Below are 14,836 nucleotides of genomic sequence, written 5' to 3'. Positions count from 1 at the left end.
ATACTTAAGCTGAAATATGTATTAAGGGTAGTAGTTAGCCCAACCCCCTTACTTTTTCTTTGTGTCATTTCTAATTCATAAAAACAAACCATAGAAAACCCTTGAACTTTGTGCAAGAATCTGTTGCTCTGTAATTTGCAATTTAAATGATACTTCTATATTTGACTGCAGGCAAAATCAGCCATTCTATTCTCATCCAATTTAATGCTTTTAGTTTTGGGTGCGTGTGTGGGACATCCTGGAATACTAATTATTTTCCCCCTCCTTGTTTCTTGTTTCATAACCATCATAAAGCCTGGTTATTTTTAATTCCCTTTTGTTGTTTTTTAAGTGAAAGTTCTGTCTGCAAACTTGGGTTTATATTGTATGTATGTTTCTCTGGACATCTGTGATTTGTATTTATAGACTCAGTATGATTTTGAAATGGTGTGTTCAGGGTAGCATTTGCATTGTTACAGAAAACTTTATTCGATGCATATGGGAGAGTAGGTTCCTATAACTGCAGAGAAGGCAGGGCATTCCTGCTTGAAATAGAGGTAGTTCCATTCATTGCTTCACTTTGCAGTCATTCGGAGAGAAATGCCATTTCTAATGATGGAATTGGAAGGCCTTTCTGGAGTTGAGTGTGGTCTTGATGGCAGTACTGCTTTGTCCCTCTGTGGCTGGCCAACACATCTTGGCCAACACCATCTTGGCCACATCTTGGCCAACACCAGCCACTGGGCTGCTTTTATAGTCACGAGTATCGGGGTGATAGAAAAACTTTGTCACATCTCTCAACATCAGCATTAAATGTTTCTGGGGATGATATGATACCGAATAACCCTAGCGTAGCCAGAAATACTTCTGTTCTTGGTCTGCTTTGTGTGTTGTAAATGTGCACCTAAAAGACTTATGAACGGCATGGCTGGCATGTTCAAATAGTAGAAGGAGGAGGATGCACTTCTGAATAGTAAAAGAATGGTGGATCATCATGAGGAGGTTGAAAATGGGAAGCATGATGATGCTTTCACCCATTTGACCTCTATAACCAGAGATATTTGCAGTTATTGGCTCAAGGAGACCCGTAACTGGTAGAAAAGGTAATTTTAATCTTGTTTACTGCAGTATTATTGAGAAGTAAAGCTTAGAATTCATTGGATTTTCCATTTGTGTTTGTAGGTGTCCCATAAATCTAATAATTCCTAAGGTAAACATGGTTGTGAGAAGTCTTCACAGTCTGTCTGCAGTCTGCACAGAGAAGCTATAAATACTTTTATTACTGAATTGTATAGTGCTTGTTTGTTTTGGGAGCCTGCGTCTTCTCCTATAGCTAATGCTACCCCTCTGCAGAATAAATGAAGTGCTTAGTGGAATTTTGACATTAAAAGAGAATTTAGAAGAAGCCTAGAAAAGGGTCAGTCCAAGCAGGATGCTTTAGTGGAAGAATATCTGTGCTTTAATTACTGCAACATAAACGTTTTTAATGGTGTAAATACAAGGGGTTTTATAGTTTCAAAAGATAATGCTAAGCTTTGCTGTATTCAGTTCTTCAAAGACCTTTTTATAGTTTTCCTCCCTGATTTTGATGGATGAAAACAAATATTCCATACTTAAATCCTTCCCTCAGAGTGAACTTGAGGTGCTTGGCATAAATTTAGAGCATTTTTCTTCTTGTTAAGTAGGAGGAGTTTTTAATAGCTTTTAAAAGTTTGTCTTCTCTATGGGTACGCAGAATGATGGAAAACAGTTAGACCCATAGCACTGCTGCTGAAATGGGGAGAAGCACAGGTTCTGTTTATTCCTTGAGCATCTGACTCATCGGCGTTGTCTGTTCATCTTGACAGCTTTATTTCAAAGCAATGAAAGGTTGAATAAACCGGGAGAAAAAATACTAGCAGCACTCTCTGCAGCGAAGACTGACCCGGGGATGAAAGGGAAGGAGAGGCCAGTGCTTCCCTTCAGTGCCTCAAATGGGAACTGAGCTTGCCACTGGTGCCGCTCAGCCTTTGCTGGGATGACTTCAGCCGTGGCACGTTGGTTCAGGTTATTGTAATTGCTTGCAAAACACGTTCAGGGCTCTCCCCGTGCTGGTACTTGTCCTGAGCAGATGTAATGTGTAACATGCACACAAAGCAGACACCGAGTACCATGAGGGTTTAAGGTAATGTTGCTTTGTTGCAAATACCTGTGTCTTCAGGTGCTTGTGTTCAGGTTACTCTGCTTGGCTTTCAGTTGTACTGAATGAACCAAAATACATCTTTGTTTACCTCTGCCCTTTTTTCCTTCTGAAATCTATTTTGCTTTATTAGGGTGATGGTGGTGATTTTTCCTTCTCACATAGAATATTCTAAGGAAAAAGTTATTTTGCTAGAGGAGAAGTTCCTCAGTTTAGTTAAACAGATCTGGCTCTGTTGGTCACTTGCTTTTCTGGTAATGTTTTTTGTATAGTAGGTATGGAGGCCTAATCTTTTTAAGCACCCTCCAGATCCTGCCACATTTTCCTATGTGAAGCATGTAGATCCTCAGATAAATTCTGACCTTGAACATAGTCTGAGTCCTCAGCAAGTACGAGCTCAAGTACCGCAATGGATCACACTCCGTGAGAGTCAGACCCCGATCCCAGGGACCACAACATGTTCTGAATTTGGAAAATCTGCCTGTGTTGTTTTCTCCTGCTTTTTATATAAATATTTCTATTGAACGTACACAGGAACTGCAAATTAGAAACAGTTTCTGTGCCCCGCAGGTGCCTGCAACGTGTTAGAACCCCATCGATTACGAGGCACCTCTGTCGTGGCAAAGACAAGACTTCCCCCAGGGATGTATGAACTGGTGCAGTGGGTGTTTTCTGTGGCTTGTTTTGTAGTGGGGTTTTTTGTGTTTCTTTTTGTTCTCTTAAAGATGAGAGATGGTTGGGGAAATGTTGGGACATTGACACGGATTGCCAGTGTCACCTGGTCCTCATTCATATGAAATCCATCTTTTCCCTCATTTAGCTGCATTTATATACTTGATACAGACTCTCTCTGCCACCCACCTGACATCTGCAGTGTGCCAGCATCACTGGACACAGTGTGGTCCCGGAGGGATTTGGGGTTAAGTTTGGGGGTTTTGTCTCCTATTGATTCCAAGGGGCTGATGAGCAGCCTGTTAGGCTTTGTTGTAATGACTTGGATGTCCCTGGTGCTTCTGGTGTGTCTGTAATATAGGTGGCTGACGGAACTGCTTGCAGGCGCTGCTAAAATAAATAGGGTAAGTGTGTAGCAGTAGCAATATTTGGGCTGTAAATGGGCTGGGGCTGTAGACGGTGTATCAGTAGCATCGATACACAATCCAGTGCCAGTTAGGCATGTAATTGCACAGAAATGGCCTCTAATACCAGTTTGAAGAAGAGCTGCCAAAACCACAGCGCTCAAGGCCTCTCCCTCCCGAGTTCGGCCAGTGCTCGAACGAAACAGCCCCCAGTTTGTTCCTCCGGGACACAGGCCTGCCTTGTTAGGAAATCGGTGAAGTTTGGGAACCCACAATACCTCACATAGCTCTGTGTACAGTAACGGAGGGTGGAAATAGGGCCATAGGCATGAGCAACCAGACGAGTTATAAATATAGAATACTCTCTCAATTCCAGTTTCGTTAGTCATGGGAGGACAGTGAGAGTTTTATAAACTTATAAGGAATATACAAACAGTTCTGAATTTAAAATAACTCTGTATAATTTTTTTAGTGTGTGAAAAGAATATTCTTTTTCGAGACCATCCATGTAAGTATCTGCTATACACAGAGCGTAAGGAGCTGCGTATTTATATGTTCATGTGAATGTGACTTGTAATGACAAAAAAAGGTACCGGAGAAGAAAAGTGTAGCTCTAACGTGCCAAACTCTAGCAGAAACAGAGTGGGAAGCAGCGTGCTTCCCGCTTTGTGCCTCTATCAAAAACATGAAGCCCCCTTTTTTCTCTTTAATAAATGCCATCTGATGCAGTCTCCAGCTTCAGAGCAGCCGGGCAGTACCGCTGAGCTGGCTTTGCTACAGCCTGGAGCCTTTTGTCAGATCCAGTGATAGAGCTCACCTTGACTGTCCTTCCTATAAATAAATAAATAAACCTGGCTGGTACTCCCTAATCTGGGCACAAATCCTTACTACAGGAAAGGATTTAGAAAGACTGAAGCAATGCCATTATTTTTTTCCACTCATACTAATAGGAATTCCTCAAAAGCATGTTCATGTGTGTAAGCAGAGACAACTCGCGCATCCAAGTATTAACTGAGTATTTGACTACATGGCCAGGAGTGGTGTGCGTGCCATTTGTCCCGTGGGTACATCTGGGTGATGGTGTAGTCAGACATGGTTTTCCTCATTCAGTTTATTTTATCAGTGTGTTGGAAGAACTGAAAAAGTTCTGTCTTGTACCAGAGGATGGTTTTAAAGGCAGTGGATTAGGTGCAGGCTGGATGACATAATGTCATCCCCCACTTGGGTTAGAAGAAAACTCTGAGCAAATCCAGATGATGTTCCCATCAGTGCCCCTCACTAACCCAAGTCACCTTTTTCCAGTGTCTTCTGATTCCAGAGTTTCAGTCCTTTGGCTCGAGCCAGCTGGGGATTCAGAGCTGCTGAACTTGCAGCTTGGGGCTTTCTTTGGGTTCATAGCAATGCTCAGTGCCCCTATGGATTGGGAGCATCCTTGTGTCTGTCAAAGCCAGCTCTGCATCCTGGTTCTGCATCCCAGCTCAGCCTTTTCTAGCCACAAACTGTTCAGTGACCCACAAGCAAACAGACAACCACTGCTGCAGTTTTGTTCTTTGGAGATCAGACCACAGGATGGAGTTAAAAGTTCATGTCCAGACAGCTCAGGATGATTTATAGACTATGAAAGCAATTTCAGTGAGGTCTGGAAAGATACTCAGTATTGTCCCTTTTCCCTCTGAAATGCTTCCACCACAGTCATGGTGTATGGGGAGGAACTAATTTTAGTACAGATTTCAAGTCAGTTGTATCATTTCTGCTGTAAATTTGTAAAAAATGCATTGAGAGATGGGTTAGTGCCTGATCCTACAGTCTGCTTTTGGGTCCTGCAAACTCTGGAACCTTCTGCATTGCCTCTGAGTTTCTTACACAGCTTGAGAATGAAAAAAAAAGCCTATTCCATGATAATTAAAACCAAGGGAAGAGCTCACCTTTAGTTGTGGATCTCAAGAGCACAACCTGCAGTTGCTGTCAGATTTGCTCTCTTGTTTTTCTGGAGTCGTGAAGGAAATGCTTTGTTTAATTGTTTTGAACACAGTTGCCTTAATACTGCTTGAAGTGATGCTGACCTTACCAGGGCGCCTTCACTTGCAAAGGGCAAGTAGCATAAGTGATGATTAATTTAGAACAAATGCACCCACACGTCTCTGATAACTTCCCAAGCCATCAGTGTTCTCGCATCCTTGTTTACCCTTCCATTGTAATGCTTCTCTTTTCCCAGGTTCCTAAATACCTAGATCTTAATCCTGGTTTCAGTGGGCTGTCTCACTAGCAGGTGAACAGCTTGAAAGAACTTCCTCTGTAGTAAACCAGATGGAATGTTTTTGCTCTTTCTGGCTGTTTCCTCAAGTTTTCATCTTTGTGCCGATTAAAACTCAACTGTATTTGTTGTTAATGCAAGTATCCTCATTGGAAATGAGCAAAAACTTTCTGTGTTTCTCTACTGTGTGTAATATAAACATTACTTTTACTGAAGCTTTTCATTTTCCCCTTCTTTTTTAATGTAATTAGCTTTTGGCTGAAGAGGCCTCGAAGATGAGCATTATGTTTCATTGCTTGTGCTGGAATGGTTAAGCCTGTTGATGGGCTTCATGCATAGATGCAAAGAGCATTCCTGAACTGAAGCAGGAGTTGAATCCTTCCAAACCAGTGACTTTGGTTTTGCCCAAGATTAAACTGCTCTTATCCTGCAGCATTAAGAGAACTGCATAATTTAGCTCGGTGTGATAATGTTATCAAACTGTCTTCCTTCTTTAGAATAAAGCTGGAATGTGAACAGTATTCTTCCTCCAGCTGGGGTTTTGCCAGGAGATGACTGACCAGCACTCTTTGCTTGCAGTATATCAATTAAATCCTGTAAATCTTACTGCCTTACACTTGCAGCATTTGGAAGACAGGCAGATTAAATCTAGTTTAAAGCAACAGCAAGCAAAAAAAACAATATATTGCTCATAATCTGGAATGGAAAGAAAGATAATTTGCTTCAGAGCATCCTGCAGCAGCCCTTTCCTTATGTGTTACTGAAGAGTTGAGGAACTTCAGTTGCCCCTTTAGAAATGCAAACACGTTTGTGACCATGAGTGGTGGGTGACTGCAGTCCCATCCCCACTGGCACCACCATTACTGTTCTGATTTGTAGCTTCCAGTGGGAAATTTCCCTTTTCATAGAGGAAGCATTTCTAGAACAGTGCACTACTGATGGTGAAACATTCCCAACCGCTTTGTTTACTCAGTGTTGCAGGTAGAGTAGAACTGGCCTGAATGCCTTAGATAGCTGCTTGTGTATACGCCTCAGTTGGGTTTGTTTATGTTCTGAATTAATACTGGTGTGGAAGGGACAAAACAGACTTGTTTTTTTCCTCTTTCTCTCCAGTGCCAGCTGCAGTGATGCCAGTCTGGGTTGTGCTGGGCAACATAAACTGTTTTGAAAGAGAATGCAATTCCTGCTGCCTGGGTTTGTCAATAAGCTGTGTTTATTTGCACCTTCCTCATCGTTAGCATTACGCACTTTGGAGCAAATGGAGTAACTGTGCTATCTATGGGTTCCTGTGGACTGTGGTCTGAGGTGGTTGTTTTCTCCGCTCGGGTTTCCATTTGCTCTAATTTCAGTGTGATGCGAGTAGCTGTAACGCTGCTTGAGCTTTTAGCAGGGTTGATTGCTTCACTTGCACAAGACCCGAAGGGATGGGAGGTTTTACAGTGCCAAATAGCCTCCCCGAGTCCTCCAGTCACTGTAAATGAAATGGATTTAGCACGCATATTATGTATTACAACTAGGAAGCCTGGAAGCTGTGTTTTGAGGTATTTTCTGGGGTAAAGAATGAATTATAGATGGCCAAAAGGGCACATGTCATCAGACTCCTCTGTACCTAGCTGAGATATATTTTGGGTTGTTCCTATTGTTGGTTCTAGTAGGCTGCTCTGTTGGGTTCAGCTGGGAGGGAGCAGGTAGGTTATGCTGAAGTATGTGTGTGTGAGGAATTACAAACCATGCCATGGGCCTTTGGCCCCTCAGCGCTGTGCTGATGTGTGTGAAATGCTCTACCTACTGAAACTGTTCTGAGGGGAAGGGAGAATACTGACGTTGAACCAAGGAACCAGTAAAACTACGGGGCATGGAGTAGCTCACCACAACAGTGTGTTCCAGCAAAGTGGACGTTACATGGAATGATGAGTGTTTCTTCTCTTTTTACTGCCTCTGAGAGCTTCCAGGTGCTGAGTGGTGTTGGGCTTTCTTCTTCCTAACCTATCTTGGCTCCTTTCTTCCGCTTCCTTTGCTCTGGAATCATCTACAGGTGCTTCTATCTGAGCAGTTGGATCCAGCTGCTGCACAACTGGCTATACAGGCATTCAGTGCAGCACTGGCTTTCAGCCAGAAAATCCTGAGGAAGAGAATGCAGGAGTAGATTCCTTTATCAGTCTTTCATATGATTAAAAATTGAGCCGTTAGTGAGCTGATGTCAGGTTGGGCAAACCCTTGAAGTTATTTTGTGGTTCTGGATGCTTCATCACACCTACCCCTTCACTTAGGGGGTATGGTGTGCAGCATCTGGGACACACTGAAATACCAAGAAGCAGGAGACCAAAAAGCTTTGTGTGGAAGCCAACCAGATGTACTTAAACTTCAGCTGGATTTGTATGGTGGGAAGAAAAGAATTCACAGAACAACTTCAAGATCCTTGGGAAGGTCTGCCAGATGAAATGGGCTGGTAATGACTAGGATGTAAACGTGGAAACACACGACTAGTGAAATGATGTCAAGTCAGATACAGCCTTGCAGGCTGTGGACTTAATGCTTTCTTCTTGCTTCTTGGTGTAAGTTTGTGTAGGCCTGTCCAAATATTTTACTGGTGGGCTTGCCTGTGTACGTACTAGAAGTTTAAAGAGGAAGGAGATGATCACTTTCAAGTCCTAGCATCAGTGCTGGGTTGAACTGAACCTTTGAGATCTGGCAGTTAGTTTCAATAGCTGCCACACTTTGTGTCTTAACCTGATGTGGCAGTGGGGTTTTCCTTCAGGATTTCCACTGAACTTGAGATAACCAGTTTTAGAGTGGGGAAAACAGTTTAAAAAACAATACACCATAGTTAGTATGCTGCTAATACGTGTTTCTGTAGCAAAATATTTTATACAACTGCTCTTAAGGGGTGTCTTCAGTTCTTTGCAGATGAGTTGTACCCATGTTTCTGTGATCGGAGCACGTTACTGCATGCATTTAATATGTGTATTGCCTTAGTGCAGCCTTTATTCTGTACTCATTTGATTCCAGCCATGGCTGTGAATCACTGGAGCTGGATTTTCTGACTAATGTTTCTCTAACCTCTGTTCTCACCATGTACTGGGCAGAAGTCAGATCCTGTATAGGCTGCTTGAACATTTGCAGTCAGTTGCTTGAAAGAACGTACCAAAGTTTAGACCATTAAAATGCAATACTTCAAAAATTGTGCCATGTAGAGGGATTAACAACCAAAAATGACTGCTTTTTTTCTGTTTTTGTGGATAAATCTAGACAGCTAATTTTTTCAGTAGTTGGCCAGGAGAAGATGCTCCCTTCCTCCTTTGCTTCCTTCTCAAAGCCAGGCTTTTCCATCTCCTTTTCTCTCTGAAACATTACTTTGTGAAGGATGCTCCAAAAGGCAGGAGCAGGATGAAAAAGGAAGGAAGGCTCAAATAGCATTTTACAAGGAGAGAAAGAATCCTTAAAAAATATTTATCCCACATTTGGCAACCTTTTGCTTGCCCACATGTGACTGGCGCGGGGCCATCCTTGGCAGGGGCCGGAGCCTCGGCTTGCCAGGAGTCTTCCTCTTCTGGCTGTGTTTTCCTTCCCTGTAACTGATTGTTTATGCACCTGATTTCTCTGTTTCAGTGTTGCTGGAGTCAGGGCATCTGGGAGATGATAAGAACACTTTGTCTGTCCTAACTGTACAATAGCCATGATGTCAACGCGGAGTGCTTGCAGCCAGCTTCAGCGTTGAGCGTGCCTCAAATAGCAGGGAGGTATTAGATGTCAGACAAACTTGCTACCACCTCCTTAGCATGAGGCTGTCCAAAAAGGAGCTGCTGTAAATACAGAGAGATGATTTGTTTCTTGGGTTTTTTGGAGAGTTGTTTTTGAGGATTTCCCAACCTTGCTTTGTGTTTGCAATTTTGGTTTAGCCTCTTGGGGATTTTAATTGAGAATAATGAGTCTCTGAGTCAGATTCTCTTGGAGCTCCTCTTGTTGGTAAGGTCGTTGCATTTAGTTTTAAACTATCTCCTTTCTGTGTGTCAGGTGTGAATCTCATTTGCTCAGGAGGTGAGCAGCTTGGAATGAAGTATTTTGCTTTCTTTGCGTGTGATCTTAGTATCCTAACAATATTTGGAGAATCTCTTGGATTTTGTTGGCAAGGAAAACTTCTCATTTGAAGGAATCAGGATGAAGCATGGATGTTCAAAGAAAGTTCTGTTGTTGGTTTTGCTCCAGTAAATTTATTTGTGTCATTGGTACTTTTGTAATGTCCATCTCTGAAGATCTGTGATAATTCATTACTTTCACTCCCTCAGTGTAAATGGACACTCTGGTCTAGTCAGGCCTCCATCATCTCTTTAATAAAGCCCTGAAGGCGCTGAAGGGTCTGCCCTTCTCCAGGTCTTGCTTTGACTCCCTTCTTCCATGGCTGCTCTCCAAGGTCTCTGAAATTTTCCATGATCTTGGTCACTCCACATGATGACAATGAAGCATTTTTTGCCCTTGTGCTTGTCAGCAGGGATTTGTTCAGGGGGTTGGGACTTTCTGTGTACGGTCACCAGCCTCCAAGATGCAAGGCACTGTTGTACCTGGCTGATAAATTCTGTCCCCAGATATCAGCCCCGTATTTGCTCATGTTTGTCTCTCTAATGTGCTCCTGAAGTCAACAAGTTATTGAGTGTATTTTGGGGGGGGTGTTGGCAATAGTATTTTGGAACTTGCATTTTAAATGCTTTGGTACAAATCTGGCAGCTCAGGTAGCACAGTTTGGGAGGGCAGGGGAGAGGATAAATGGGGCTGGATTGTAAGGCCAGACATTAGTAAGATTTAGTTGGGTAAGATTGTGATAACAGGGATATCTGAGGAACTGGCTTGTGAGGTGATAAGGCTTTGTATTGTTCAAAATATATCCTACACACACAAAACTTCATGTTCTACCTCTTCAGAGAAACAGGATACCCGTATTGTCTCCAGGCTGAAAACTATGCCAACGTTAGCAAGAACAAGGGAAAAAATAGGACTGAGGGAAAAGCGAGATTGCTGAGCTTTGAACAAAATATCTTTAAAAAGGTTTCAGGAGTTCTTGTGACAATGGCTGTGATTCAGATATTAACCCGAGTTTTGGAAACCTGCTTCCCCGATTGCCTTTTTCATGTGAATTTGTGGATGTTTCTCTACATCAATTTATATTTCTGTAGATGAGAGTCAGCAGATTTACCAGGAGATGCAGGGAATCCTGTTTCTACAGCAGGCTGTTCCTGAATGGCAGAGGCATGAAGGGAATACAAAAGTCTTTCCCAGCAATGAAATAAGCTCAGTCTTTTCCTAATGTATTTATCTCAATAATTCATGCAGCAGCATTTGGGTTTTAGCAGGTTGTCTAGATGAAAACAAAATATTCATGTAGTTTATTGATACATGTAGTAATGAACTTGGTGGAGGCATAGGGGGCTGCGTGTGTTGTATTTCTTCCTAGGGCTTTGAACTGGAAATGTAGCTACCACATGAAAAGTGAGTTCTGGCACCCACTCAGAACAGCAGTCCATCTGCTAGCAAGATACACTGAGTTTTCAGTCCCGTAGCATTGGCAAATGCAAGTACTGTAAACCTTAAGGTGAGAGGCAATCTGTGATGCCTTACTGAAGGTTGCATTGGGGCAGACTTTACTCCTTTTACAGCAGATGACTGTCAAAAAAAGGATATACACCTGCATGCTTGTTAATTTTTGTGTAAGGGTTTGGTGTGTATGGGTTTTTCCTTTGCCAGAGGGGAAAAAAAACAGCATCTTTATGCAGTGCATCATTTAGCAGTGATTTTTCTCTGTGTTCCTGCTCTCAGTTGTCTTACAAGGAGCTGGCTCTTCTTAATTTGGCCTGTATTTGATACTTGTGCTACCTGGGCAGGTGTCAGCTATCCTCAGGCTCCCACCTCCTTGTTCTCATAGTTTCCCTCTCTGCTCTTTTCCGCTTTTCTGCCTGGTTTCACTCCGAATAAATGAGTCTACAGGTACGGAGCAGTGGTGTTAACAACTCTTAGAACAGCAGTTATAATAGCAGTATGGGCAAGGAATGTGTACGCAAGCTGTCTGCAATGCAAGCTTGTTGTGATAGTGTGTGGCTACTTACATGCAAGTAACAGCACAGTCAGATGTTGTAAGCAGGTCTGTGGATAGTACTACATAGCTACCTGCTAATATAGGGGAGATGCTGTCAGGGTACTTGGGGAGTACCTGCAGGTGGGATTTCCTCCAGGAAACCTATCTTAGCCATAATTGAATAAGGAGAATGCAGCTTCATGCCCAGATGCTTAAACTGACAAAGTTGGGTAGTGAATAAAATTAAGCAAGATCAATATAGAACCGTTTTGCTAAGAAATGCATGATATTCTGGTAGTTTTACAAGTGCTTTTCAAGGTGGACAGTACCTTAAAGCTGCAGAAAGTGGCTTCTTACAATCAAAACATGCCATAGGATGTCTGCATCCTGATGCAGAGCTATGAACAGGCTCTGCTCAGTGGCATTTTAAAAATGTACTTTAAAGTCCAGACTTTATTATATGAAGAGGGGGTGGTTGAGATTTTAGGGTGTTTAGTCCTGCATTAAAACACTGTAATTGCAACCCGAAAGATAAGCTGCAATGCAGTTCTTCTGTGGAACTGTTACAGTTCCATTAACGTTGTGTTCCTCCACAGGCTGGGCTCCGCTGCTTCTGTGTTCATTTTGGGATATGAACTTCTTTGCTGCTTATATGTGTTCTGCTCAGTCACTCAGTTTAAATGTCTTGTGGTGCTTTCCTTGGATCTCGCTGTAGTTATAATCTTGAAATCCTGAGTTATTGCTGTTATTAATGATGCTGTGTTTGAGCTCAGTTAGAAAGTGGAAAGCAGTTGCTTAATGCAGACCAGATTTCCTATCTGTGTGTGTTTACAGAGCCCCTGGCACACAACCCTCATGGCTAAAAGGCCATACAGTGCAGTAATCAAAATGCTGTTGTTCTATAAATACAGTCCTGCCACTTCTTTTGATGCAGCAGTAGTGAGCTCGTCTGCTGACCATTCTGCTCTTTGCTTGTGTCTTCCAAGCTGCAGTGCTTTCACTTAAATCAAATGTCACCATAAACTCGCACTCCATTTTCTGATCCCTTTGATATTTTGTTCTCTGAATCCAGAATTTGGGGATAAGGCAGAATTCTGTTACATTCTTCAGGGGAAAACAGTAGCTCAATGATTCCACAGTATTTGATCTGAATGATGATTTGATATTCTGTTAGACCTCATTGTGCGTACTTAAGCAGAATTGGGATTCTGCATTGGGGTCAACCTAACCATTTGAGCTACAGTATAGCTGTGCTTTAGTGTACAAGTGTCATTAAGCTGTATAAAGGAAGCCTGATTTCTTGCCAGTAAAAGACCAGTTTGAAGTACAAATAGGAAAGAAAAGAAATGCTTAGAAAGACAATAAGTCAGCACTCATAAAAGTAATGATAATACTAGCTCTGTGGAAAAGGTTCCAGTACTTGACTGCTTCCATTACCCTTATGTTGATCTTGCTTTCAGCAATTTTCCTTAGTATGTAATTGGTTCATATTATAAATTTGATCTGAGAAAATGGTATTTTCAGGCAACTAAAACTGAGGAAACCAGGCTTTATCAGTTTTACAGGAGTTGGTTCTTCTGCAGAGATTCTCTAGAGCCCAGGGAATGAAAGCACAGATGTGCATGGATCAGGGTTTTTCCTCTAATGCCATTCATTGTATGTAACAGCTCTTGCTCTCTCTGTCTTGCAGTGTGCCCCAGCTCATGTGGCAAGCGAGCCTGTACAGACCAAAATGAGTGTTGCCACCCTGAGTGCCTGGGGAGCTGCACGGCGCCCGACAACAACACGGCGTGCGTGGCCTGCCGCAACTACTACTACGAGGGAGTCTGCATGCCCACCTGCCCTCCCAACACCTACAAGTTCGAGGGCTGGCGCTGCGTGACCAAAGAGTTCTGCTCCAAAGTCCCTGCCACTGAAACAAGTGAATACGAGAGGTTTGTGATTCACAACGACGAGTGCATGGCAGAGTGTCCCTCTGGATTCATACGCAACGGGAGCCAAAGGTAATGCACCTTCTGGGGAGCCCATTGGAGCTGTCACGTTTGAGTTTTTCCACCTCCTGTTCAGTGGCAGCTTGTGGTGCAAGTTGCATTAGATAGGAATGAGAACATACCATAGGGAATTGCATATCTTCCTGGTAAGGGCTTGCTTAGATGAATACACTGCTGGAAGGTCTGTGTGTGGACCTGTGCGTTGTCAGTTCCCACTGGTTCTTCTGAAGGACTTGAGGAGGGCATTGTACCAGTACAGTGCAGAACCGGGTCTTCAGGTAGACTGTACACGGTGAAAGTGAAAACCCAGGAAGGAGCACAGGGTTGAAGGTTGGCTGATGACCATTATCGCACAGAACAAACCATAGGAGTTACCTTGTTTTGCGTATTACTTGCTTTACGTGTGCTTGTGTGTTTATATTCTTCAGTGTATTTATTTCCCTTTTCTCACTATTTACAGAAGATAACAATGTTAATAAGGTAAAACCAAGATAATAATGTGTCAGCTGACAATATTATACAGAATAATTGCTTTCAAGAATGTCACTCACCTGCTCGTATTTAACAGTTGGATTGGTGTGTGCTTATGATCGCCTTATATGGATGGTAGTTTTATCACGCAGCTTTAGTTGCCTGCTAACCCTTGGAAGTCATGAACTTGGAGTAAAGGATAGCATTCATAGTGCTTCAGTACTATGCCAAAGAAAGTCTTTGTAGGCTATTCTAAGATGTTCAGGTTTTTGGAAAGGTGGTTGTGATGATACCTGCATTAGTTGTGGTTTTGTGCATACGTGTGCGTCATCCATCCTTTGGCTCACATCGTAAGGCAGCCTTTAGTTGTCATTTGGATGTAGGCAACTTAATGCTGCCTTTGCTCCAGCCCAAATACTCACCTGAGGAATGTTTCTTCCGTTATCTCCTTGAGCTTGTAGTACCAGCTGTTTGAACCACTTACACTGAAGTGCATGGCCATGCTATCTTATCTCAGTGTTGTGCTCTGCTGCAAGGATTGAAAGGAGCTGTAACTCAAGGCTAGTGAATGTTTTGTTCCCTAAAGGTGGTGTTAACAAATAGTTGAAAATGGAGAGCGTTTCCAGCATTCTTTGTGTAGTTACTTGAATGCCCCTTGCTTGTGTCTGCAGCTTTTAGTGGTGTGTGGCATGTTATAGTGCAGGATTTTGAAACAGGAGCTTACTGCTAAGGAAAGGAAGCTGCGTCCTTTCATTGTTTATGCTTGAAAAAGTGCTATTATCAGTTTACACGTGTCTTTAAGCTTCAATAGAAAGTTTATTT

At 42.6% G+C, this 14,836-nt stretch overlaps 1 protein-coding gene across 4 annotated transcripts in view; it reads left to right on the top strand.

The window, feature by feature from the left end:
* The window catches only part of IGF1R (insulin like growth factor 1 receptor), a 179,217-nt gene that overhangs the window by 118,746 nt on the left and 45,635 nt on the right, over positions 1–14,836 (top strand). For all 4 annotated transcript variants that reach the window (XM_062631629.1, XM_062631637.1, XM_062631623.1 and 1 more), the window contains exon 3: positions 13,243–13,555. In XM_062631629.1, the coding sequence (XP_062487613.1) occupies positions 13,243–13,555 (313 nt within the window). The remainder of the gene's footprint in view (positions 1–13,242; positions 13,556–14,836) is intronic.

The sequence above is a fragment of the Pezoporus occidentalis genome, unplaced genomic scaffold (genome assembly GCF_034315485.1).
Source record: "Pezoporus occidentalis ecotype Australia unplaced genomic scaffold, CSIRO_AGI_Poc_V1 ctg11, whole genome shotgun sequence".
Classification (NCBI taxonomy): Eukaryota; Metazoa; Chordata; class Aves; order Psittaciformes; family Psittacidae; genus Pezoporus; species Pezoporus occidentalis.
Note: the sequence above shows the minus strand (reverse complement) of the source record. Positions and strands in the feature narration are given on the sequence as shown.